The sequence below is a fragment of the Ascaphus truei genome, chromosome 3 (assembly GCF_040206685.1).
Source record: "Ascaphus truei isolate aAscTru1 chromosome 3, aAscTru1.hap1, whole genome shotgun sequence".
Lineage (NCBI taxonomy): Eukaryota > Metazoa > Chordata > Amphibia > Anura > Ascaphidae > Ascaphus > Ascaphus truei.
Window position 1 is genome coordinate 208,287,728 of NC_134485.1, and position 27,732 is coordinate 208,315,459.

General features: G+C 41.8%; 1 protein-coding gene across 2 annotated transcripts in view; it reads right to left on the bottom strand.

The window, feature by feature from the left end:
- The window catches only part of SPNS2 (SPNS lysolipid transporter 2, sphingosine-1-phosphate), a 191,922-nt gene that overhangs the window by 20,209 nt on the left and 143,981 nt on the right, over positions 1-27,732 (bottom strand). For both annotated transcript variants that reach the window (XM_075589984.1, XM_075589983.1), the window contains exons 4-11: positions 23,651-23,802; positions 20,568-20,634; positions 17,555-17,685; positions 16,221-16,373; positions 12,709-12,898; positions 9,456-9,521; positions 3,156-3,254; positions 120-283 (exon numbers count right to left, since the gene is read on the bottom strand). In XM_075589984.1, the coding sequence (XP_075446099.1) occupies positions 120-283; positions 3,156-3,254; positions 9,456-9,521; positions 12,709-12,898; positions 16,221-16,373; positions 17,555-17,685; positions 20,568-20,634; positions 23,651-23,802 (1,022 nt within the window). The remainder of the gene's footprint in view (positions 1-119; positions 284-3,155; positions 3,255-9,455; positions 9,522-12,708; positions 12,899-16,220; positions 16,374-17,554; positions 17,686-20,567; positions 20,635-23,650; positions 23,803-27,732) is intronic.

A 27,732-nucleotide genomic window follows, 5' to 3' on the forward strand; every position in this document is an offset into this window, starting at 1 on the left:
ATTCACATGTATGCAATGCAAGTTCATTCAGCAGTAAAGAGCCAGATTGGACAGCTTGGTGGCTTTCCCTAAAGTCTCCTGCTACAGTAAATAAGACAGCAGAAGCCTTGGCGACTTACTGTTGCTCGGCTTTGGCACGGTCCTCCAAAAAGAAAAGCGCGGTGGCCAGGAAAAACATTCCCCCCAGCACGACAACAAAAGGACAGAGCATGAGCGCATAACCAAGACTCAGGAACTCCCAGAGAGGAGACTCCGTGGTGCTCTGCTGGATGAGGTCTGAGATCTACGGAGAGAAACGGGAAGATTTTTGGAGGAGTTACATGACGCACAGATTATTATGAGATGTATCAAGCAGCGTGTTCCTTTTTCTCTCTTCAATCTGCATCAAATAATCGGTTATTCTTAATGTGCAGTTAACTTCTTGGCTTCTAACACATTCCACAAGACGCAAGAAACCATTTGTTACATTTGATGCAAAATGTGCGCCCAAAAAAATGGTGCAACTTTGTTTGCTCAAAAAATTGCCTTGATACATAGCCACCATTTCATGGTATTACAATGACAACACCTGGTCAGACTGGCTGTGGGATTGCAAACTTATGTTTCTGAGGAAGCAGCAATTTAGAGTGGAAATGTATAAATGATGACTGGCTGAAATAATTTAAGGGAGGCCACATTGTTTCCCGGTGCATCAGCACAACTACATTTAGGTGCCAGAATAAAACATGTTTTTATTATATTGCAATCTCTTCAGGATATCTCATGGCATGTGCCCTATTTTGTTTTTATAGTGCAGTGCATGCTGGTAGCCCTGTAAAATCTCCCCCCATAAATTGAGAAAAATATCAATTTCCACTTAATATAGAACTTAGAAATCATATGAAATCTCTCGGAAACACCAGCAAAACGTTGCTGCATAAGTATACATTTAGAAGCATCCCATGGCTACACATTGTACCTTTTTTTATTCTACATCTATTTGCAAATTGCCGGCAGTTTCAATAAAGCCTTATGTTGTCATAAAGCCTCCACGATGCGTTTTGGCAGCACAAGAATTAGCATAATGCATCAAACTGCAACTGTGAAATGGCTCTGTGGTCCTCAAACGTGATGTGCCAGCTGAGATGGAGAGACACATTGGGAGCACTCCAGTTTTACACTCAAACTTCTAATAGACGGCATCCCTGCTTTTCAAATATTGATGGAGATTATAATATCAGATGTGCTTGAATTCCAGTGTTTCACATTAAATGTAACATATGAAAAAAAAACAATGCCCAGAACAGTGTAATGCGTCTTATAAAGAACCATTATTGCGTGGCCAAGCTCAAACCTCTTCCACTGTCCTGGCCCTTTGCCATGTGGTCGCCATGTTCAGCAGGTTTACTGACCACACTCCGTTTGTGACAAGCAGAAAGCTGGGCACAGGGAGGACCCCACCTTTGCCAGAAATAGGCCCAAATGGTGCCAACTCTACACTAATTAAAGAGGCATATGTTAAATTAGAAGCCCATACTTGCATATTTCACGTCATGCAACCCTAGAAATTGACAGCAGGTAAGGATCACCAGAGCCAGCTTGCTACTTTGAAGTGTCAGACTGCATTAGGTACCTACATATAGGATACTTTTGTATCTACCTTAAGCCTCATCGAATCCTTTTACTGTATTAACCTCCACTATTCGCATTCGGAGACAGTCTTATATTTTGACTACTCTTTCATTAAAAAAATATTTCATCATGACTGCTCTATGCTTAGTGTATTTATAAAGTGGCACCACCACCTCCTTTCTGCTGCCACCTTAACAGGCAAACACACACACACACACACACACACACACACACACACACACACACACACACACACACACTTACACTTTGAACTAAACCACTGTGTGCACTATTCAAACTCATTGCGAATATGTCTCATGTGCCTCAAATCATCTCCAGCAGTGGTGCTCATCTCCAGTCCTCACATGCCCCTAACAGGTCAGGTTCATCTTCAGCACAGGTGGCTCAATCAGTGGCTCAGTGGTAGACAGCCACCTGTGCAGAAGCTGGGATATCTTTAAAACCTGACCGGTTTGGGGGTCTTGAGGACTGCAGTTGAGCGCCCCTGACCTACAGTACCAGTCATTATAGGCAGTATCTGATTACCACTTTTAGCGCAAGGATTTCATTTATGGCTAATCCAAATATGCTGCTGTATACATGAGGTCACTTTCCCAGTAGCACTTCAGTTGCCACAATTAAATATATAGATATATAATACTGTGGGACTTGGGTTGTGAGCTTTGCTACGATGGCATATGTCTAATCTGCTGTGCCATGCCAACTAACATATTCCAACACAAAGAACAGAACAGTCATTCTAATTATGCAGAACAAGAGCTACTATGACAGATACCAGGTCCTTCACCATCATGGTAGAATATATGAAGGTGTTAGTTTCCAAGGCGACTAAAACATTATGAGTTGATTATAACTGTCGCACAGTAAATATACAAGGGGCTGTTGTAAAGCTAGTGTAACCAGGATAGAAATGGAGATTATGGTTAATGAATACATGATTTCTGATAGCACTGTTTCCCCCGTCCTATAAAGCTTCCTCGGATATGATATGGTTATATATGATGTTGAAGTTACTGGAAAGGTAGTAATGTTATGTGCATTGTTATATACACTGCTGTTGTTATATAGTGTTATATGCATTGAAACATGAAACACTAATGCCTCTGCAGTGTTTGATAGAGCCATGCCCAATAGACATGTAACTAGTGAATGGTGGTTACATTAGCTGTGTAATAATGAGCTCTTATAATACTTAATAGGTGTGTGTATCTGCAGTCTCTCCTTGGGTAACATTTTGCAGCACAACCCAATTGCAGCGCAGTGAGGGCTGCACAATAAAACGTTATTCTGCAAATCACAGGGATCATGAAATAAGCCCATCCTACAGGGACAGGCTACAAGCAATAATCAGATGCAATCGGATAATACGTTTTGCACATTACAAAATTTTGCAGCGGTTTTAGATGCTCCTGTTGTCAAAATAGTGCAGTGTGCATTCATTCATCTTGTGAAAAGTATAGATTGTGCATTTGCATAGAAAGTACAGATAAATAAATCCATGTATGGGATAACTGTGTACTTACAAATCCAATCATGTACGGGCTGCCAGCATCGCCTAGAAGGTGCGAGGTAAAGCTCTGCAAAGCCACAGCAGTTGCGCGACGCGTTGGTATAACCACGTACTGTACAGCAAAAAAGGTGAAGAAAACAGAGTTGATTAGTAGAGATTAACAGCCGGACAAAATTTGCACCGTTTTCTGCAAAAATGGTGGCACAGTCGTCCAGGTATGCTAAACATTCGCCAAATAATAGACCAGATTCACTCCCATCTAGAAATATCAAATTTGCAGAAGAGGAGAGAGTCGGGTTTAGAGAAAGGACACATTGATTTATATACCTCCCAAAACACTCATCTATACAACACAGAGAAATACCTGTGAACACACCTGAGATACCTGGTTAAGTGAATATATCTTGACGATATTTCTTTATCTCCTGCCCCCCCCCCCCCCCCCTGCAAAAGCTATATTTCAGGCTCTGGATAGGAGTGAATTTTCAAAAATACATTCTTGAGCTATGAAAATGCCAACGTTTGGCCAAAATGTGACAATTTTGCCCACATTTTTGCTTCTTTTGTGAATTCATGATTTTTTTAATGTCTTTTTTTTAAATGCAAGAAAAATGCCCCTATGCCGAAGTCTGGGAACTTTACACATCTCTTGTGATTAGACTTAGCAAAACAATAAAATGCGCTGACAAGGGTTCATTTAAACGCAACAACGCGCTGACACAGTTCTGGCTGTGGAGGTGCAGATTGTAGCATGTAGCCTAGAATATATCAAATGGAAATCGATCCAATCTCTGTATCCAAGTTCAGACTGTACTTATCCCTCTATTTCCTTATCTCGTATATGTCTATCCGCAGGGGCAACATATGATCGACCCTTGGAACAATGGGTCAGGATAAGGCTGATGTATAGTACAGGTTTTCGTTGACGCTAATGTGGTGTGTTTAATTTCAGCAGATGAAGAAAACTTCAGTTTAGTTACGGGAAGATCGGTGCTGCCTTTGTTCAGCTTGGCCTTGGAGAGCATATCACCCAAGGACATATCATCTAAAAAAACTTCCTGTTTAAGAGAAGCCCGTCCAGTGCCACTGTCTTGTGTTTACTTAAAAAGTTAAATAGGAAATTCCTACTGTTCCAGCAGACTATTGTCATGATTATTTCATTTCACACGAAGACATAAACATGGAGTAGGACATTCCAAGCACCGAGCTGGAAGTCGTGGAAACAATGGGCCATGAATGATCTTGTTGATCATGAGAGAATTCTCAGAAGTCTGGCTCAAGCATTCGGAAAAAGACAAAGGGCAACCGAATGATTCATTTAATAATAAGGTATGCAGAGCTCAGACATAATAAAAAGATGTTTGATTAAAAAATATTCTGCGTGCACGAAAACGTGCTATTACATATCGCTTACAGTGCTGGGTAGTTATGGATGGTAATGGTAACCACAGTGCCAACGCATGAGTCCATTAAACCCAACTTTTCATTAGATATCAAGTCCCAAGCATTCACATACAGTATGCGAGACCTGGAGGTGCTCAAACCAAAACATTTGACATAATAAAGGTAAACTGCTGTGGGAGGACACGGACGTCTATAACGCTGGTGGTGCTAAAATAATGGGTTACACTGGCACCCAATCAATCATACTCACTGAAAATCAGCAAGGCTAGTCAGGTTTGTTTATTTAAACAAGCAGAATATAACGGTATAACTCATTTTGAAGGAGTGACCCATAACCATAAAATGTAGATTGCTTTAATATAATTGCGTATAGCCCCATGTTTATTTTTAATTTTTGCACAAACCAATGAACTGCGAGCTATACTGATGCAAAAGAAAACTAGTTTGTGATCCTTTTTGGACCAAATGATGCATAGATGATGACATTTTGAGACCAAGTCCTTCAGACCTCACGTGAAGAAAGGTAAGGTGCAAGCTCACGTATAACAGCAGCTTTCTTTGCAATGGTCCAATAAAAAAATATTCTAAATCTGGGCTGTGACTAATTTACTAATACTAGTAAATTGTATTCCAAACTGCAAAGAGTTCCAACTCGTAACTACAACAATATATCGTACATAAGAAGGGCTTTTTCCATGTACTATTTTGTTACATCAACTTTGTCAGGATTTTACTTTCCTCTACATTGAAAATGTTTATTTTTTTCTAACATGGACAATATTAAAGCTGCCGTTCAAGCTGCCATTTTTTTTTTTAAATATAAATATTTTCCCCCCATTCAATACGTGCATCAATACAATCTGCACACTGACGAGGATTAGCTAAGCTGCGGATCGATCCGTTCTCCTGTAATCAAATCGCTTGCTCCGGGTTATTTAATTCCGTTCTTGCACAGCATTGTGGGCAATGTAGTCCTGGAATATGATTGACTGGGCAGTTACTAGATACAATTGGAGCACTGCTAGAGAGAGGGCGAGGCTCAAGAGCTAGAGCCTATCAGAAGGGGAAGGGCTGTCACTTTGGAAATGCTACTTACATTAGAAACATTCAAAATGTCTTTAAAACATTTTCTTAATTTTTTTTTAAATGCTACAAGTATTTTCTCATAATACAGAACTGATTTATTTAAAAAACAAAAAACAAAAAAAACCATGTAGGATATTGCTTGAACAGCTGCTTTAAAAGCTTCAACTTTTAAAATACAGAAGAGTTTCTTCCACCACTAATTTGTAGACAGCTCATTTAATTGCAAGTCATTCATGTAACAATGTTTACTAAGATTCATGCTTGGCACGTGTATAAACATAACATTATTTTTCTGTGGTCTCAATTAAGACTGTTGCTCTTTGAACTCTGCAGGCAACATGATTAAGGATGGAACTACATATGGGGTCTCATTGTACTGAAAATGATAATTATAACAACGTGATTTGTTCACATTAATTGCATTCACAGCTCAAACTGCATAAACACAGGGTTTTGCTAAGACTGCAAACGAGACAAGGTGCCCAATAATCCAAAGAGCCTATCTTGAAACACCAGTTTGTATTATACATACACCTCAAGAAAATGAATGAGCTGCAACATTAAATTATCTGGAACATGACTACACAATTCCAACACTCGGCCGCTTCTTTTGTTTAGAGAACGAAGACTCCCAAAGTATTTAATGCCAATAAATATTTGAAGCCTCTACCTTCCACTGCTACCCTACAGTATGCAGATACTGTACAGGCAGTCCACGGTTATCCAACGGAATCCGTTCTGGAAGTAGTGTTGATAGTGAAAACGTTATAAAGTGAGTCCCATGTTAATCAGTGGCAGTGAGCGTTGGATAACGCATTCAGGCGTCGGATAACGCATTCCGTCATCAGATAAGGCCCATAGGGTTGCATTGTAAAGCGTTGGATATGCCATTCGTTGTGAAGTGAAACGTTGGATAGCGAGAGCTTCCTGTACACACTAATATAACAGGCTGTGCATCTTCGTGATCTAAATTAGATCCCCCCCCACCCCGAATCCTTACATCAACAAAGTCCCGTGAAAATCTTTGAACCATTTTTCCCCCAAAACTCACTGAGCAGAGAAGAGGTGAAGGAAGTATTTTCCCATGTAGTAAACCAGTGAATTTAAAGCTGCCTGATCTCTTCATTACCCACATTGCAAAATGTTTAAAAATGCTTCTCTGAAGCTTATTTGGAAAATCTGGGCGTAATTAAACTTCCCAATAGAGCATGATTTTATAAGGAGAAATTAAAAACAACAATTGAATGTGGCTAGTGCAATAAAAACCAGCTCTGATGGCTTTAATACAACATTAGAAATGTGAACGCAGGGAATCATAACCACCTTATTACTTCTCGTTCAGTGCTGATCTGGAAAGATTATGGAATGTAACAAATAACAATCTTAGCAGAACAATGCTGCCTCGTTTATATTCACACAGTGGCACACTGCTTGTCTTGTGAATCTGGGAGATTTGGGGGTGGGGGTTACGTTTTATAATCTTCCATTGATATGCATGGCGCTGAATAAACTTGTATGAGGAAGATAGTAGAAAGAAGGCTACACTCCTCAGATAAGTATTAGGGGCATGTCCCTGATACATTGGACAGTATCTATAACAAGATGTATATAGTGGTATGATCTTGACCTTACACACAAATTAAATTAAAGTAGCCATACAGTATTCGTGTCAGTGGCTGTGGGAGGAATTGAGCCTATAAATTTGTGTGCAAAGTTATTTATTTTGCCCTATGTGACCTTGGTCAGATCACACTTCCCCATAGTTTGTAACACTAGTTGTGCTTTAATAAATCGGAACTTGACTGAGTTATGAAAGTCAGCAACATGACCAGTGATTGATATGTTTACATCCAATGATTTAGCTTTAGTTGGTTCTCTGCATTACATTTTTACAATACTTTATTTAATGTTGGGAATGTATTAGTGCACATTTTACTGTGATTATAATGACAGCTGCTGATGTGTGCAGTTAAACACTTGAGGACAATGGCAGATGATATTACAGTGAGACTTTCACAGCACTGAAGTAGAAGTGTGTACTAGGCATGGTTCTCACATATATTACATTTTCTATTATCCGTTAATCAGAGACAGAGAGAAGTCGCTTAATGACAGAGTAGAATGGAATTGGCAGAGATGGCCCTTGAGACAAGGGCAGTGAAGGTAATGCTACCCTACAATACACCAATCAAACCTAGGAGAATAGACACAGATTGAAAAACTGATGCAGAGCACATGACAATGAAACTGGCGTTAGAATATATAATGTGTTCACATTAACCCAGTCACTGCTTAGGCGTCCTGCATAACCTTTTAGAAAGGAAAGGTATACAGGGATATTCCAAAATTAGTAAACGTGGGAAGGATGTTGATCCAAGGACAGATCTGATTGCCATTATTGAACTCAGGAAGGAATTTATTTTTCCCCTTAGGCCTTGTCCAGGTTGGGAACGGGCGCCCTGGTGCTCCGCCCCTGCTCGGCTGTGCTTTTCCTGGGCGGCTAGGTGCGCGCGCACTGGGGGATGCGGCCCCAACTTCATGGAGCTGGTTCGCCCTCATTGGGCGAACCGCTCACGTGACACGCTTGCGAGCAGCAAAATCTATTTTGCTTGCTCGGCAAGCAGCAGAGGGCCGAGCAGGCGCACCCGCCCACTCACGCAGGCCACGTGTATGGTCGCAACGTGTCCAGCATGAGCGCGCGCGCCTGCTCAGCACCACCCTGGACGAGGCCTTATGAGAGACTGAATGATGTTTCACTGGGATTTTTCTTTGCCTTCCTTTGGCTCAATATACTGTACCTACTATAAATACAAATATAGGATATGTATCCGTCGTCTAAATTTAGCATAGGTTGAACTCGAAGGCCATGTCTTTTTCCAACCTCATCTACTATGTAACACGGAGTTAGATAATGATAGTGATGGGTGGATTACTACAACCGTGTACACTTTCTTAGTGACAAGGTAATGACAACTAGATATAGGCAAAACATTTTTTGCGGATTTGCATCTGCAGCATATTGGCGGTTCCTTTGGTCCGCAGATTTCCGCGAATCATTCATAAAAAGGGCGATTAGTTTTTCTGTTTTTTTTTTGATTTTTTATCACTGGCAATCCAATCAGCAGATTCCACAATCCATTGGATGATTCTAAGAGAACAATCCGCGTATTTTGAAGGATCCTCCAACGGATTGCGGAATCCGTGGATATTACTCTTACAGTCCTCCATTGGATTGCACAAATCGGCGGATTTTACTCTTTGAATCCCCCAACGGATTGCGGAATCCGCGAATTGGCTTAGCAGGATCCGTGTGGATTGTATCCAATGGCGGTTTTGGATTCATCCGCACGGATTGAAACTGGAACAATCCGCGGACATATTTTACACGCCGAACGGATTTTGAATGCAAAGCGTGGGAAATTCTGCGAATCACATTTTGGTAGTTTCACCCATATCTATTGACGACCCCTCCATGTCTCAGAGCCAGTTAGGAAAGACAAAAAAACTAGAAAGTATAAACTACAGGTTACAGACTTTACAAACACATTAATAAAAACATTCACAAAATTCTTACACTTGTTTATTTTAAGGCCTCAATCATCTGTTAAACATAATCACTACTAACAGCTTAATTATGAGAGACACCTCCTTTAATGCTTGCAAACGTTCTCAAAAGAGAATTTAAAGCGCTAAGCACGATTTTGAGCAGAGGACAAAATCTTTGTCTGTTTTATATGCATATTCTTAAACACGAATGGGTGGTGGCTCCAGCAGCAAATACATTAATATGGCCCAGTCAGACAACAAGAGATCTTTGACTTACCATTAGCATATCAGCTGTTATGGCCCAGTTAGAAAACAGGAGAGTCTCGCCAGCGAAAATACAAATCTGTCACAAAGAAAGAATGATTTGTCATTAGTGTAAGGATATAACATACTAAGTATTATTTTCAACTCATTTCCTGTACTTTCTATGTATTTACTTTTTATATATAAATATCTGTATTATCATTGTAGGGTCGGCCTTCGGCTTGGCGGGGCCCAAGGCGGCACGTTGGCAGCGCGGCCCCCCCTGTAAAAAAAGTTAAGGGCTTACCTTGCCAAGCAGCCCTACTGCGGCAGCAACACATTATTCACCATGGCAACATGGTGCTACAGGAGGCGGCCCACTCCAAAAAACAACCCTCTCACAGAGCCCACCCCATCTCTCTGCCAGTCCGGGGAGCCCTGTGTTCCCTCCTCTTGTCGGCGCCAGGATCTTCCGACCGGAGGAGGGAGCTGGAGAGGGTGGGGGGTGTGCATGCTCCCTCCTCCAGCTTCCCCCTCCAGTCGGGTGGAAATAAGAACCTGGCACCGACCAGAGCAGGGAGCGTGGCGCCCCCTGGAGGCGCGGGGCCCAAGGCGGCCGTCTTGCTCGCCTGTCCTTAAGGCCGGCCCTGATTTGATACATTACATACGATACATTACATATGAGATCATTTGAGATTGGGGGGGGGGTGGAAGAGGGTGGGGGGGGGGGGGGGTTGGATGCAGGAAAGGAAACTATAGGAATTATATTTGTGTGGGGAATATTTCAAATAAATATAAAACAGCCATCTCAGTCCAGTTGTGATAGTGCAGAGTAAATGAGTGCGCCAGTATTAGGCGATACCTTTTTTTATTTGGGACTAACAATTGATATTATGAGACAAGCGTTCTCTCTCTGCCTCGGGTATTGCTGACCTGAGGAAGAGAGGACAACTCTCGAACGCTTGTCTTATAATATCAATTGTTAGTCCAAATATATATATATATATATATATATTAAAAAAAAGTCTTGCCTAATACCGAAGTACTCAAATACATATAGAAAATCTTTACCTGAAGAAATTAATTATTCCTTTGTAGCTATACATGATTGTCATATCCCACAATATAAGAAGGACCAATGCTCAGTGATTTACACTGTTTTAAACAAGTGTGTATTTTTTTTTAAACCTTCACTACCTAATCTTCTATTTTTTTTATTCTGCATTATACACGAAACCCAATTTCCCAAGCCACCTCCAGTGTGATAGCCTTCTTTTTACAAACCTCCCACTCATTGCTTCATCTTATGGGGAATGTTCTGCATTCCAAATCTAGGCAGGTTCAAATATAATGTGACGAGGCTCTTGTGATGTACCTAGCCCTGTTCTGCATGGTTAATGTTCAGAATGGAGGGCCACCCTCAATCCATTGAACGGAAGGTATTGTAACACACTCTTTCCAGCCATTGTTTACCTTTCCTCCTTATCTGCATTATTCCACCATTTGCTTTGCTGTGATTGTACTACTTCGCTCTGAAGTACATTTCGGTTTTCTGCAGGTGCACCATAGGTCTCTATCACCTGTTAACTCGAATGCCATACAGAAGTTCTAGGAGTGCCTCGCTTCACTACGTTTTATTTGATGGTGCCTCTAAATATCCTGCTTTTACCCATAATAATGCATTGCGCTTTTTAGCTCCAGCGAGAAGGGGGAAAAACACACGTCTTGTACCATTCTGCCTCTGTTTGTTTTACATCCACAAGTTAAAGATTATTATTGAGAGGTCATTAGAAGTCAGATTGACAACATTTGTGTTAAACTCTGCACAAATAGAAGAATGGAAACCAATCCCTGAATAGATTAAGAATGATTATTAAAGTCCATTTACGCTTCCACTTGTAGCAAAATGTAAGAGTATCTGGGATTGAGAAAAAACATGGATCTTAAACACTGCCAAAAGTGTGCAACTGGGGGCACTGAACTCCATTCTCTAAATCAATTTAGACGAAAACCCCATAATACAGCTCCCCTGAGGTAAAAATATCCCCTCACTAGCAACTTTGCAGCTGAACTTTATAAACCTTAACCTTTGAAAAGCCTGTACAAATGAAACAAAAGACAACGTGACATTGTGTGGAAACCAAATGTTCAAAGCCGCTTTGCAGCATTTCTCAGTGGTCGGTTCCATAAATCGTAAAACGGGGCCCTTCAGCGGGACCGGATACAAATAAATAAATAAAACGTTACGTGTAGAAGGGCCACTTAGGATATATTTGTAGTCTAAATAAATATTATACTTCAACATTTTGCAAGCATTTATAGCACTTGTACCGTGTGTGTGTGTGTGTGTGTGTGTGTGTGTGTGTGTGTGTGTGTGTGTGTGTATATACACACATACATACATAACTGTACCTTACAAGTGAATTTCAGTGGGAAGAATTGCAGTGAAATTTGTAGGAGCAGACAGTCCAGTCCAAGGGCCACTATAAGCCCTATGGCCCATGGACTGCCAGCATTATTGTAAGTGATCTATTTTTATCATCATAAAATGTATTGTAAAACATAAGATTTACGCCCTGAATTATTTATATAGCATTTTAGATAACAGAACCTTCAAAACTGGGACAAATCAAATGCTTCCCAATGTGTCCCTGTACATTAATTTCCCTGTTCTTCACCAAACTAAAAAGGCATAATTCTGTCATAACAAAAAAAAATATTATTCTCTTGCTTGTCACTTGTTTTTCCTGAATAATAAAAAAAAAACCTCAGATTATTGAGATTATAGACTGCAGTAAATTCACATGGAAGTGGTTTATTTCAATCTACATTTCTAAAAAGTGCTATTTCAAAATTACAGCAACCCTGCTATCTTTTCTATGACTTCTATGAAAGGTGTCATATATATAGTTCTATAAAATATAATGAAACCCATTACATCTGAAGTCAAATCTTTCAGATGCTGACCATTCCAAGCCATCCTAGCTAGGCCGCCTTATAATAAAAGTCCTAAGTGATCATCTTGATGGGCAGGATGCTGCTACACTGTGACCTTCAAGACTGAGATACTCCAAGACTGTATATATTATGTGTATAAACCCCAACGATGTAGCAGGGCTTGACACTTTGCACATGATCTGTATTCCTGTACCCAGTCGCTTTGACTAGTAGCAATCTGGAGACCAGCTGGGTTGCACACAAGGGTTTCTTCAGCCTCACTGGGCAGAATTTATTTAGAACATCGGACTGAGAGCAGGGTAATGATTCTCGCCGACACTTTGACTTACATATGCAGCTACACTGCTACTCTTAGCAGCAACGAAGACCAGGCAGATGAAGATAGCCGATCCCAGCATGCCGACAGCACAGACAAGTGGGTCAGCGCGCTGAGTTTTCAGCCGGCACCATTTCGTTGCTCCCGCCCCTGTGATCACACCGAGAAAACCAGTGATGCATGTGATTGCTCCGAATATCAAACTGTTAAAGGCAAAAGTTTAGAGGGTTTTTCTTTCATTGCAAAACAGTGCACATAACACGAAACAGCATCACAATACAAGATGTGTATATGTCAGAGCCCCAAAAAAAGAAAAGAAAGAATCTAACTCAGGTCTCAATGATTGTAACCCTAAATCCACAATCGAGGTGGTGTATAGTGTGTGTGTGTGTATAGAGACAGATGTGTGTTGTGTTATGAATCATTGTTTGGTGGCACTATTATATCGTCATGTCATTAATAACTGGGCTGTTGCAGAGAACAGAAAGGTGGATAAGTAGGTACGATGTGAGATATTCTGATATAGCTCCCTCAGTTGAGTTCGTGTTGTGCATAGTGGGTACAATTAAAATGGAAGCATTAGTAAAATTAATCGGCTTAATATTGGAAATTAATTAGCAAACGATTTTCATCTTGAAAATAAATGCATTTGAGAGGAATGTTCATCAACATATATTATTTTGTTTGAACACTGAAGGGTTAATGTAACCAGGAAAAATAAAAAATATTGCAGGCATGGAATAGCTATGGCACTTTCAAGTACAATGCATTAAAGGCACGAACCTAATGAAATCGTTTCATCCCAGTGTAGGATTTACAAACATCTTTATGCCTAAGAATCTAAGAATGCTTCAGTATATTTTCTTTCCAAATCAATAGGAGCAAGCCAGAATAAATAGCCTGTGTAAAATAGTATGTCCATTGCGTTTGCAGGGAGAGAGAGTTCGATCCTGGGCCCAGATCCTCAATGTCCTGTTAAGTCCGAGCTCATAACATCATGATACCAAAATCAGTAACGGACGTCCTGTTCCCTGAACAAAAACAGTTCGTTATCTCAATAAAATAGGGTTGCGAGAGAGACAGAAGCCTATTTTAGTATATTTCCCAAGGCCTATTTATATACAGTAGAGTGAACCGACGTCCTAGTTTAGCGGGGACAGTCCTGGTGTCGCGGCAATTTTTCAAATGTCCCGGTTTTGCCGAGGTCAGAGTAGGATGCCGTCGGCAGCATCAGAGGTTGCCGACAGAGGACAGCGCTGGTTGAAGGACGTCAACAGAGGGTGGGGGCCGCAGCGGTCCGACCCGGAAGTCAGTCACCATTTCTGGTGTCTGCTGCCAGGGTTGACCTCCCTGCTCCACGGTGACAGGTAGGGACTTGGGGGAGGGAGAAGAGAGGATGGATGGAGGAGGGAGGGAATGGAGGGATGGGTGGAAGGAGGAAATAATGGTGGGAGGGAGGACAGAGAAAGGTGGGAGGTGGAGAGTAGAGAATGGAGGAGGAAGAGAAAATGGAGAGAGGGGGAAGAGAGAATGGAGGGAGGGAGAATTTAGGGAGGGGGAGGCAAAGAATGGAGGGAGGAAGGGAAAACGGAGGGAGGGGAGGACAGAGAATGGCGGGTGGGGCAGACAGATAATGTGAGAGAAAGGGAGGGAGAGCAAGAAAAAGGGGGGGGATAGACAAAGAAAGTGTGGGGGGGGGGAGGGAATGCGCAGTTGTTGATGTAATTTGTTTTATAAATAATTTTTTAATGTGTCCCAGTTTTTACATTTGAAAATCTGGTCAATCAATATCTATCTCCATCCAAACCAACCTTGAAACAACAAGTGGAGACATCTGTGCTCAAAAAGGAGCACACCTGAGATATATATAAAGTATAATGTAAATGACACCTATTAGCATATCTCCTATGTCGGTGAATTGTGAAATTCTGGGGAACCCCCGACTCTCTCCCCCTCCCCTCGCCCCCCATCTCTGTCCCCTCACACTCTCCTCCTTAGGCTCCCCGTCCCCCTCTCTCTTCTATACACACACACTCTCCCCCTCTTTCTTACACACACACACACACACACACACACACACACACACACATATGGGGGAAGACATTTTTGCCGCCCTAGGCCCTGGCCTAATGGGAAATCCACCACTGTGTACACACACACACTCCCCCTCTCATTAACACACACACACACACTTACTCTCCCCCTCTCACACACACACACACACACACACACACTCACACTCACACACACACACACACACACACACACACACACACACTTTAAGGGCTGACAGCGAGGTCTTACCTGATCCTTCCTCTCGCTCCTGTCAGCTGGAAGTTGACGCGGCTTCAGCCACCAACAGGAGCAGATAGAGGAAGCATAGCAGTGACCGGGCGGCTGCTGCTAAGCTCACAAGCCGCCGGTCACTGCTATGTTGGGTACCACCACGCCGCCGGGACAGCTGGGAGAGTTGTCCCCACTCTCCACTCCCTGGTGGCCGTGGAACCCCTGAGGGGTGCACGTGGTACCCCGGACTCCATTGAAAATCACTGTCCTATATATCTCAGGTGTGCTCCTTTAAGCACAAGTGTCTCTCTATGTGTTGTTTCAAGGTTGGTTTAAGGGGATATATAGCACTTGGGACTATAGTAAAAATAGGTTTCTCTCATATATAACAGACCTCTGTGGACATGCGCTGTTAGAGGGAACACCTCTTTTGCATATCATTAACACTAATGTCCATTATAGTAACGCAAGGGCTCGTCAGCGCTAAAATCACAACTTAACACTGCATCCGTGAGCTTCGAAGATATCCGAGGAGCACTTAACAAGTCATTACCTTAAGTTAACGCCTTGTTAAGTCAATAATGGAGCTTTGTGCATCTGGGCTTTAGCCGATAAAAATAAATGACTGGTAACAATGATACATATATCGGCCATATGCTAAAGCTGAAAGATTGCAGGACCACTCAAGTCTCTTTTTAAGCCTTTGTTCATAATGCCCTATATAGCCTTGTATTATCACCATCGTCACATCTAAGGTATAAGTTCAAGCAGCAATCCCCCAAAATCAAAAATTAAGTCATGCCATAAACTGATGTTGTGCTCATCCTTTTCCTTTTCTCTAAAACTCAACTTCCTGCTAAGTTTTCACCTGTTTTTTTACTTATCCCCTGTTACCACGGCAACCTCTGTTTTAATGGGTGTAGATGGCAGCGGCCATTTTCAGTTCCCTAGGAGGCAAATTTTCAGATGATGTCTCAGAATGCCACCACAGCACTTTAAAACCGCGGCTTTGCTAAAGACAGCAGAACATGGACTTTACAATACTAAATACCAAGGAAACATTTCTTTCTTTTCATGACAAGTAGAGATGATGACCGCTTTACAAGAATAATGCGGTTATTGTTTTTTTTTTTTTTTTTTTTAAATCTGATGTCCTCCTTTATAAAAAAAACCTTTGGATTATTTAGAGTAGAAGGATTATTTAGAGTAGAAGGATTATTTATTCGATGCTGCATTTACCTGTCCTTGGTGCTGCACGGTGCAATGTTACAGGGCTCCACAGTCTTCTGCACCACCTGGGCTCTGTAGAGATAAAGTGGGATCCACATGCCCAAAGCCCCCGTTGCAAAAGACACTGTAGACGTTGCCAGTGAAGAGAAGACATAGCTCCGGCTGGTGAGATAAGCAAAAAGGGGGCAATGCGAGTGACTTTATTGCTATGCAAGTTAAAATGTGTGACACGTGAGCCCCTTATTTTCCTTTCTGTCCCCCTTCTCCGATTGAATCATCCAAATGTGTGGCACATCTAACAGCATATCATTAGTGCAGAGACACTAACGGGTTTAGACCCCTATTCTATAGGGATTCACGTTGTCTCCTCCGAGCTGGGGAAGACAAATGCATTGAACAGGAATGTTCATCAATGTATTTTACCCTTCATTGCTCAAGGGGCAGAGAGGCATTGCGTTGCTGTCCTCTCTGGCAGTAAAGAGGTTAATCGAAACATGTATTAAATATATACTAAACTGTACTCGCTTTGATGCCCTAAACTGATGGGGGGGGGGGGGGGGGAAATCTCTTCAAGCACAAGTGAATTTTCAGCCAGACAACTCAGTTAAATTGGTCTCTAACCAAGGAGCTAATTAAGCCCCAAATTAAATAATTGAATTCAGTAATAAATGACTAATTGTCAGTTATGCAGGATTCATATCTTCCTTCTCCAGCTGAGCTCTGCTGCCTCATCCATAAAGCCAAATGTCTATTCCAGTCCCATGCATCTACACATGCAGTATAAGCAAGACAACGGTGGTCCCTTTTCCTGGCCTTCCCTTTGCCATGTTTGCAGAGCCTGTAGCCAAGTTACACCTTTTACTATAACTGATGAAAGCACCAGTTCCTTCTAGTCCATTTATTTAAATGAACATTTTATGAAACACACCGATATCTGCATCTTCTGCTCTTCTTGTTGGAGATCCCTATTGTTTAATGGACAGTTCTTATAATGTACTTCAACGTTTCCATCCCTCCCGTGCAAGAGGAGAGGGATGCACGCTCTCATAGCAAAAGGGTTGAATGGCCTCATAATAGCAGTACTTATGGATGGAGAGTAGATGTTGTTTGGGGGCCTTTAATTTAGCGTTTAAAGGGGCCCCAGGAGCCTACGGCATAATATGTTGCATGTGTCTCTGGCAATGAACGAAGATCAGAGATAAAATATGAATTAAACAACAATGAGGACATAAATATTCATTGATTCGGTTATCTACTGGTTGACCCTAATGCCTTTTAACCACACCCCTAGCAATCCCACAAAGACAAACTACAGTAGTTATGACCATATCTGACAGACTTACTTTCTGACCAGTGCTTTCATGTCTCTGATCCAAGAACTTCTAGCCTTTAGCTGGTCAGCGTGGCCTCTTTTTGCTGTTGGCACGAATATGAGTAAAAGGGTCCCTGTTATTATGCCCAGCACTGGAGAAACCTGTAAAAGATGCCATGTTATGTTAATACTGTATACGATATCCAAATCGACATATCTGTGCAAATCGACATATCACCTCAAATAAACAGAGTAACAAAGGAGGGAGAGGGAGTAAGTTGTATGGTACCTTTTATTGGACCAATAAGTAGTTGCTATGTTACAAGCTTTCGAACCTCTCAGGGTCCTTCATTAGATGTCTACCTTGGATAAGTGACTTTATTCTTTGATGGTTAGGTTAGAGCAGGGGTTTCCAAATCCAGTCTTCAAGAACCCCCAACAGGTAAGGTTTTAAGGACATCCCTGCTTCAGGACAGGCAATTCAGCAAAAATGACAAATTGAGCCACCTGTGCTGAAGCAGGGATATCCCTAAAACCTGACCTGTTGTGGGTTTTTGAGGACCAGAGTTGGAAACCACTAGTTTAGAGCAATATGATATACATGAAAGGGCTTCCATAGACTTAGAACAACAAACACTTTTAGGAAGTTATTCAGCTTATGCATATACCCATTAGCCATTGTTTACAGCTATTAAGTGTAAACCCGTAACAATCGCTAACACCTACTGTACTGTTACTTAGCCATTGCCCACTTATTAGGAAACGTATAGAAATAATATGTTAATGGGAAGTTCTGTGTCACACGAAGAGCGGGTTTCATGTCATAAAGAATTTTCCCTCATCACGAAACATCCTAAACTGCTAATTCACTAGAATAATACTGGGCATCCCTTGAAGGTCAAAGGTGAAGAAGCAGTTTTGTTAGAAGCTACTGCCTGCTCCGTCAAGTCTTAAAATATTATTTTATAACCGGACAGCCAAAGTCCCTGCTGTTAAAAAGAAAAGGAAGTTAGCAGTCTGAGGGCAAAAAATAAAATAAAAATACAAGTGGAAACTCTAACAACGTGTTTTTTCCCTCAAAGCTGTTTCCTGCTTTAATAGGGTTTCTTGACAGCCAAAGAGTACGGTGTGGGACTAAAAAGTATTTAGGAGTAGCTGATTAGGATCAAATAATCAGCAATGTGCTGCTCATAACAAAAGCAGTGGAATGCAGTTTTTATTTGTCAAACTAGGCCCACTAATAATTTGCATTCCATGGGGTGCAGATTGAAGGAACTTAACCTAATGTAATGAGGGTTGTTTCCTCCTGTTTTTTTAGGCAACTTTTGTGTTAAAATGAAACAGGAAACTGCTTAATAAAAACAAAGGAAGAGAAACAGAATAGTGTCAGCATTATGCTCTGGCACCAAAAGAAAATGAAATGAATGGTTATTTATTATAACGTGGTCCCTACCATTAGTCATTTAACTGAGATACAGTGTATTAGTGGGTAAAGGAAGAGAGGTCCTAAACGCATTGCTTTAAAGAGGCAATCCTAACAGCACTTTGCATATATTAAAACAAATGTCTTTAGCCTTTGATTACCTTAATTGAAAACTAATTACCTAAGCTGCCAATCGACTGGTTCTCCCGTGATCAATCAGCAAAGATCCAGCTTCCCAGAGATCATTAAATGGCTGCCTTTCAGTTTCAATCCTTCAGTCAGTGTAACTCAGCAGCTACAATGTATTCTTATATTACTAAGGTAACATTATCTATCGTTACAGTTTGAGCTGCAAACTGCTGGGAATATTGGCAACAAAATATCATAAACAGGAAAGTGTTACAAAGATCTTGCACTGCTGGGGAGGTGGGCTAAACCCTGCTATAGAAATCAAAGGATGCTCAGTATAGTAAAACCCATTAATAATGGCATTAAGAGTTGATTTTTTTTTTAATGTAAGTATTAAATATTATATTACAGAACTGATGTATTTAATAAAACACACATGTAGGGTATTGAATGCATTGCTCCTTTAATAAGTCCATGTATAACTCCCATAGTTTGGAAGTGATTACACTCCTTATTTCTGTTATCGGTCACACCTTTTCAAAGCTGCTCTGAATATTTCACTTTTACATTCTGTCCTGATGTTTTTGATTTCCAAAGTCCCAATAGTTTTCAAATACCAGGCAGAAAGAACCAAATAATACATCTATCCTGTATGAGAACGGGAGGGATGCTGTCAAATTGGTCCACGTACTCATGTAGACTAACATTTTATGTGTGTCTTTAATACATGGTACTTTTGAATATAATAATCTGTACATTTTATGTACATAAAGTAACATTTCACATTTGCTGCCTGAACATATTTCTTTTTAAAATATGAACACGTTATAATTATGGTCTAGTTTACTTAGAATTGGATGTAAAGACCACCACAGATTGGCACACAGTCCATGCTTGTCCCTAATAGAGTAGTACCCCCCTCCCCTGCACTGCACAGTGCTAACAGTGGAAGGGGGTGACATGATCTGTGTAGTGTCCAACGACACCATTTCTGGTAATATTCGATATTTGACTTTTGTATGGAATTTGTTTAACTGTGTGTTTGTAATAATTGAGCTTTTTGCAGAAGAGGAGAGTTTATTTTATTTTATTACAAGCGTGTGTTAAATTTGATGATCCTAAATGTAGAAATCTCTGCTAATTGCCAAAGTAGCTTATAAATCACACTGCACAGTGTAATGGGGCAGACACACCATATATCACAAATAAACATGGTTCCTTTGGTAATGGTATTTGATATGTATCCATTTGCTTCAGACTGCATCAATGAGGGGAATATATTGGTGTAATAAGGTCTCCTCCATTATTTTCGGCAATTAACTCCCTTTATACCTAAACAAGCCATGATACTTCCATCTCTTCTGTACTGAACGGGACATAGAATGTTGCTCTATTTTATTGGTATGGGTTTCTCTATTGGTTTATCGTTGTGGCACCTGTAAATTCTGTAAGGTTTTTGGGTACCATGAAATCCATTTGCACTTCCTCTTACCCGCAATGCCCAGCGCCAGTCCCCTGCTACTTGCTTAACACTGGAACCAGTGATGTATCCTAAGCCACTGTTGAAAAGGAAAAGAGAAAGCATTAAGCGAAGTATCACAGCGCAGGGGGCAGACAGTAGAACCGGACCATAATCAAGGTGCAATAGTAGATATTCAGCAGTAGTATAGCAGTCATACAATAAACAGCAAAACATTTAACATGGACGCACCTCCTACTTTACCACTTTAAAAACTGGCCAAGCTGCTGTACAGCAAATGCTATATACAATAGGAAGGCAGCAAGCCTTTGCCTATTCAAACACAGAGTAAGGGGGTGAGAGTGGACTTTCAAATTAAGCTTGACCACCCTCATTAATTTACCCCGTAAAACATTTTCATGTAGATTTGAAAATAATTTAGGAAAAGTTTGGAGCGAGAAGGCAGCATTCCGACATCTCCACTACTTCACTTCCAGTTACTGTAAACTGACAAAGTAAACGGGGCTGGCTTCATGACGCCTAGTCCCAATATTTATCCCTTTATAGAGTTACATAATTGCAGGCCGCTGGGAGCATTCATTTCAGCCATCTCACCGAAAAAGTGGCGGTTTTGATCGCCAACATTATGGAATGTGTCAAACGTTTACACACTGTATACCGATTACCATAAACTATAGTGCCGTGTTTATGCCTGGGTGGTATTTAATGGGTACGTTACTTACTTACTGATAAAAAATAAACCACTCCTGTTTAATCATTTTAACTCTAAATGTTGAGGTGGCTACTTTGAATCGGCCCAAAATAGCTGGATTGTAACTTTATAAATTGACTAATCCATATTATAATGGAACTGCTATCACTTAACGCCATCTTGTTTTCAATCAGTTGGTAATATTGAGAGCTGTGCTTGTTTGTGTGTGAGGAAATGAGCTCACAGGGCCACTTCTCCCTAGGAAGCTGCCTGCAGGAACCCAGTTGCCTATTGTATGCCACCCTGTCTGCGACCCTTTCAATACAGAGTTCAGCTATTGTAGGGTATCACGTTTATAGAGATATGGGAATTTTTTCCGTGCAAGCTCGCAAACCAGGAGAAATCTGCAAAGTTTTCTTTTCCGGGAACATTATCACAAAGCAAATTTGCAGACATTCGTACAACTGGGGGACATGGCCTTTGTATATTCTTGCACAAATCTGTCATTTGGCAAGACAGGTGCATTGTGAACTTTTAGGAAAATGTGAAAATATGGAACAACATCGGGAACAAAATGGTGACGCAAAAATACTTTGGCCCATCTTTACAGATCATCACACCAGGCAAATTAGTAAGTGAAGTTCTGCAATCAATTACAGTGTGGGGAGCTGTACTAATTTACACTCAAGATTCCTATCTCGATATAATTCCATTTAATCATCGAGTTTTGAATGCATACTATTCTTCCATTCTAATGAAAGTAGCATATTTAAAATGTTAAATACAAGTAGCTATAAATATAGGTATTTAAAACGAAATTTAAAATAATGTTTACTCTTTCTATGGTAGCCAAATGCTTTGGAAGATTTTTACCATTTTTATACAACCTAAGACACATTTGTTACAGCTCTTTGACCAGGTATTCAGTCCAGTCCTCAAGGGCCACCACCAGGCCAGGTATTAGGGATATCCCTGCTTCAGCACAGCTGGCTCAATCAGTGGGTCAGTCATAATTAGGGCTCGACAAATAAACTCGCCTGCTCGTCCGAAGCATGTTGATTTTAACAGCTGGTGAGTAGAGCGGCCGAAGAGGAGGACTGAAGACCATGGGAGTGGCACAGGAGAAAACAGCTGGCGGCGGGAGAAGAGGACCGAGGATCATCATGTCAGCGGAGCAGGGCAGTAGAAGCATTAGACAGTGAGCGGGCGGCGGCAGGAGAAGAGCATTGACACTGACACTGGAGAACAGCCGGGTAAGGAGCTGCGCTGTAGCAGCGGCAGGCACCGGAAGTCAGTAAAGACTTGCGGGTCGGACCGCTGGGGCGTGCTCCTCCCCGGCTGTTCTCCTATGCTGCTCACATAGTGTTAATGCTCTTCTCCTACCGCCGCCTCCCGCCCGCTGTCTAATGCCTCTGTTGCCCTGTTCCAGTGACATGCTGGTCCTCGCTCTTCTTCTCCCGCCGCCAATTGTCTTCCTATTGTGCCTCTCCCGTGGTCTTCAGTCCTCCTCTTCTGCCGCCAGCCGCCGTCTTCCTCCTCTGCTGCCTTGCTCCACCGTAGGCAGGTGAGAGGAAGAGAAGATGGGGGGGAGAGGACGAGGTGGACGAGGTGGGGGGGAGAGAGGAAGAGGAGGAGGGGCGTGAGAGAGGGAGTGCGCACTCAGTTGTACAGTGAGATCAAAAAAATTGTTGGGCGAGACCCTTTTTTTGTCTGGCGAGTAGCATTTTTCATACGCCCTGGTGATAATGACTGAGCCACCTGTGCTGAAGCAGAGATATCCTTAAAACCTGACCTGTTGGTGGCCCTTGAGGGCTGGAGTTGGCCAGCCCTGTCATAGTAGCTCAAATGCTGTAATATAGCTGTGCCATTATTTATATATAATTCTATCCACCAATATGCACTTCCTGTAGTGCCTCCCATATTCAAACTCATTGTGTTTTACCAAATAGAATTTAAATCGAAAATGATGCTCAAATTCTTGTAGCGAAGAGATAATCAGATGGACCATTTTGCTAATAAGTGTTTTGTAAAAAAACAAAAAATAAATTCCAGAAGATACAGATCAATTTGAAAATATTTCATAAACAAATGAAAAGAAGCTGTACCACTCATTAAATTCATAATCAAAAATGTCCTACAGCCTTCTCCTTACGTATATTCCCTGTAGGTATTCGAACTCCTACAGATGCACTCATGGGTTAATCGATTTCATGTGTCTAAACACTGAAGGCATTGCATCTAACAGGTCTCGGCAACACTCACAGACTGCATGAAAAGTCACTTTAGCCTCCGTGACATCGCTAAAAATAGCTTTATGCGCTATGATGACTAAGCCTTGTCCCTATCGTTAACTTCTCATTTGTAGCCGTGCAAGCAGCACAGCCAGACGCCGGTGACTGGTTACCTTCCAAGGGGGATGGCAAAGTAGAAGACCGAGAGCATAAGGGTGCGGGTGTTCTTGGTGAAGAGGTCCCCGATGATGGTGGGAGCGATGGTGGAGTAACTTGCTTCTCCGATGCCAACCAGGCCTCGAGATAGTACGAGAAGCCAGAAGTACTGGGGAAGGAGAGTAAAGAAACACAAGAAGACACAGTTCAGCTTAATTATCAAATGGTTTCCTGCAGCTCTTGAAGGGGTTAAACATGAACTGGCAATTTCCAATGGTTGCCACAGTAACAGGTCAAGAGACTTCTGAAACATGTAGTGTACTAGTAATTTTCAAATCAGAAAGCATCACGACACACTGTGAGGAAAAAACAGGGAGTATCCAGCCTAGCAGGGTGCCGGATCAGCAGTCCTAATGCTACAGGGAAATATACATTAGTATTCAAAGTTTCCTCCTGTCCTAGCTGGAAAACATTAAACATCATTCCATTTACCTTGCAGAAAAAATGACATTGACTTGTGAAGTAGCAGTTCATGTGCCCCAAATTCCTTTAACTGGTCAGCTCAATGGGGATATTTGTTTGAAAGAAAAGTTAGCCCGTCCTTGGTTTATTTTTCAGTTTATAATCTCACTAGCTGATATACCCGGCGTTGCCCGGGATGGTAATCCCTAATTGTGTGGTGTAAATGTTGTATAATAATGTTGACAAGAAGTGTTGAATAAAATGTCAATATGATGTAATAGTTTGTACTGTGTTTTTTTTTTTACAAACAACCTTTTTCAATGTACATGTACCTGAGCAAACATGAGCTAAGTGTATGTTAATTGTAAGGTTTGTTCTTCCAGTTGCATCAAACATGTCCGAATCAATTGTTGATCAGAGTGTGTAAGACGCACCGGACGGTGTGTGGGAAAGGGGGTGGCGGGGTGGCGGGGGACGGCTGACACACTGGACCAGACCTGGACGTTTATCACTGACGGAGTATAGTAGGGGGTGGGGGGGGGGGCACGCGGCACCGGACGGTGTGCGGAACACACTGGATCCGACGGTGTATGGGGGGATGACACATGGCACAAAATGTCAGTACTCTGCTGGGGTGAGAGGGGGGGTGAGGCGTGCAGGAGGAGGGGGGTGGCAGGGGGGGGGGGGGAACGCGGCAGGTGGTGTGTAGTCCGCAGGGGTGATAGTCAGAGGTGAGAGCAAAATTTTCTGTCCCAAAATCTCCTTGCGAAGCTGTCTGTGTGCTGAGAGTGTAGTCCGCAGGGTGAGATTATGAGGTGAGAACAGGCGGAGAGGCGGGAAAAATGTGCTGTCAAGCGTACTCCCAAACCTCAGTGAGTGTGCCAGTGGGGTAGGTCTGTCCGTGACTTCAGCGAACCCCGCAGGCCAATAAGAGCAGTGGGGGGGCGGGCCATGGTCCGGTGGACCGACGGACCAATCAGATTGTCCAGAGGCACGCACAGACAAACTTTTCAGTTTTATATATATAGATAAGTGTAAAGCCTCTCCTTAGGTACTGCATATATTTATTTTGTACTAAAACAACGTAAAATACTTGTGATATTGTAAAATTAATGGGTGTATCCTATTAAAACTTTGCTTAGTGACCTTGACCGATCCTGAACGTGGGGCCTCCTCAACCAAAAACCTTTTCAGCTGATTTGTTTTGCTCATACTGTATCTAGAATTTAAGGGTCACAGTACTTTTCATTTTGCCTAAAGTCTCAGGTGATCTTTTTAAGTCTCAGCATTTGCTGAGCAGTACATTTACATCCCTTAGTAAGTTACCAGCATCTGGTATTGCTTTTGTATTGCTGGAGGCAGCTCTATAGGTTATGGGGTTGACTGTTGTAAGATGTAGGGGCAGTAGGAATCCATGAATACATTATGGGAAATACACCATACTGTATATACAAAACTCAAGAGTATCCTCTCAGTTCAATCTTACAGTACGTGTTGCATAAAAGGGGCCTTTCCTGCTATATTGTGCTTAACAGCTAACGGTTCTCTAGGGATAAGAACTCTGGAAACATTCTTGCAGAAACCTTGGAGTACTGTTTGTATCTTTTTTTTTTTTACTTTGTTAGCATTACACAAATAGGGAGATGTAAATGTCAATGCTTTGCTACCAACTGAAAATATAACATTTCTGTAGTGTCAGCACCGTATTACTACAACACTGCGTCCCAAAACGGAAGCCGAGGTCTAAAACATTGTTTTATAAACAATATTTACAGTTATATTATGTTCAATACCCTCGTGGGTTTAACCAACACTTTCTGAGGGGCTCTCACAGTCTATCTCATAGATTTCCAAGGAGACTCTATAAAATCAGTAACTTTCCATTAAAATGTCATTTTTGGTCTAGCATCCCCCGGGTATTCATTTGGACCCTTCGATGATGGCATTCACAAAGCTGATCGTTCATACTGTAGTGCCGAAATGTATTCTAAAACATATCTGGGGCAATCACCAACAAGACCCGGGTACATGCTGCAACATTTCAGTGACATTTCTGCAGAGACTAATGGCCCATCGGATTAACAGCAGGGGGTCCCTGGCAGTCCTATTCAAACTGAATGGGACTGCCAGGGACCCCTGCTGTGTTAATCCGATGGGCCATTAGTCTCTGCAGAAATGTCACTGAAGCATGTACCTGGATTGGTGATAGCCCCAGATTTTCCAAGGCAAGTTTAAGGCAAGTTTTAGAATACTCGTCGGCGCACCTGTATGTTACATGTACCTTTACAAATGTTTAATCATGGCTAGCACCTCACATCTATACCACAGCACTTGAATGGGTTCTTCTAACTTTACTGGCTGTACCTATAAAGCTACACCCCATCTCCAGGATTCAAAAAGTGCAGGTGCGGGGTATAGCAACCGATCCAGCGATAACTGTCACTCAAGGCAATATCCGCTAACATGAGATCGGATGCGATACCCAGCAACGGCACTGGAAGAATCTGCCCACATACCCCACTCATCACTGGAGGGAACATGATCCCGTTCCCGATCATCCTCTCTGACAGACAAAATGGGAAGGAAGTCAATAATTGAAGCTTTCAATCAATTGCCACCCGTTTGCCTTGTAGCAGTGATCGGGTTGGTCCTTAAAACGAATGTATAGTTGCACTTTGCATATTATCTGGTCTTACAAAATAATAACCGAATCTTGTGACACATTTCAAATTCTTTTCTGGAGAATTAAAAGTTGTGGTGAAAAGAAAAACATTGTGTTTGCACCGATTTCAAAGAGTGGTCATACAATTGACTTGTACAGTGTCAGTTAAATAGATGCAGAGATATTCTGCTCTTAGCACCTCATTTGCGTGTGTAGTGAATGCCCCACAGTCATTGTGTGTGGTTTCATTCTCTTTGTTTTAGGTTTGTGTCCTTGAGGCTACATGCTTCATTTACATTATGTACTGTACACCGCCATCTGCATTAGAATAGGTACATTCATTTGCTTTTATTTTGTACTACATGTGGGCAATACACACAGAAAAGTGAGAGGAAGAATTTTAGCATTTGCAGTGGCACCTGACACTGAGGGGCCACGTGAAGGGAGGGTCAGTGACAGAGAACCCAGGAATTTAGGTACATCCCTCACACCTGCTTCATTCATCCCATTGTTCCCTCATTTATGTATATCTATTTATATAGCACGCACAGATGTACTCAGCGCTTTACAAGAGACTGCACAGTAAAGGGAATTATAACACAATAAGTGTAACAAATAAAATCAGCCAACAGGAATGGAAATCCTTCCCCAGAGAGCTAATTATCTAAGTGGTATGTTGGAAGACTTACAGACAGCAGGTGAGGGAGTAAGTGCAGTAGATGGCAGTCATTGTTAGGAGTGACTGTGGGTGTGTGACAATAACCATGAGTCTAGGTTATTGGAGCACTTTATTTAACAGGTGAGTTTGAAGGTCGTCGTAAGTGTGGGTAGGGAAGGTACTTGGTGTGTACTGAATAGGAGGGAGTTCCACAGGTAAAGGGGCAGTGAGGGAAAGAGGTTTAAAGTGAGAGAGAGCAGTGGACGTGAAAAGGATAGAAAGGAGACAGTAACGGGTAGAGCGGAGGAGATGAGTTT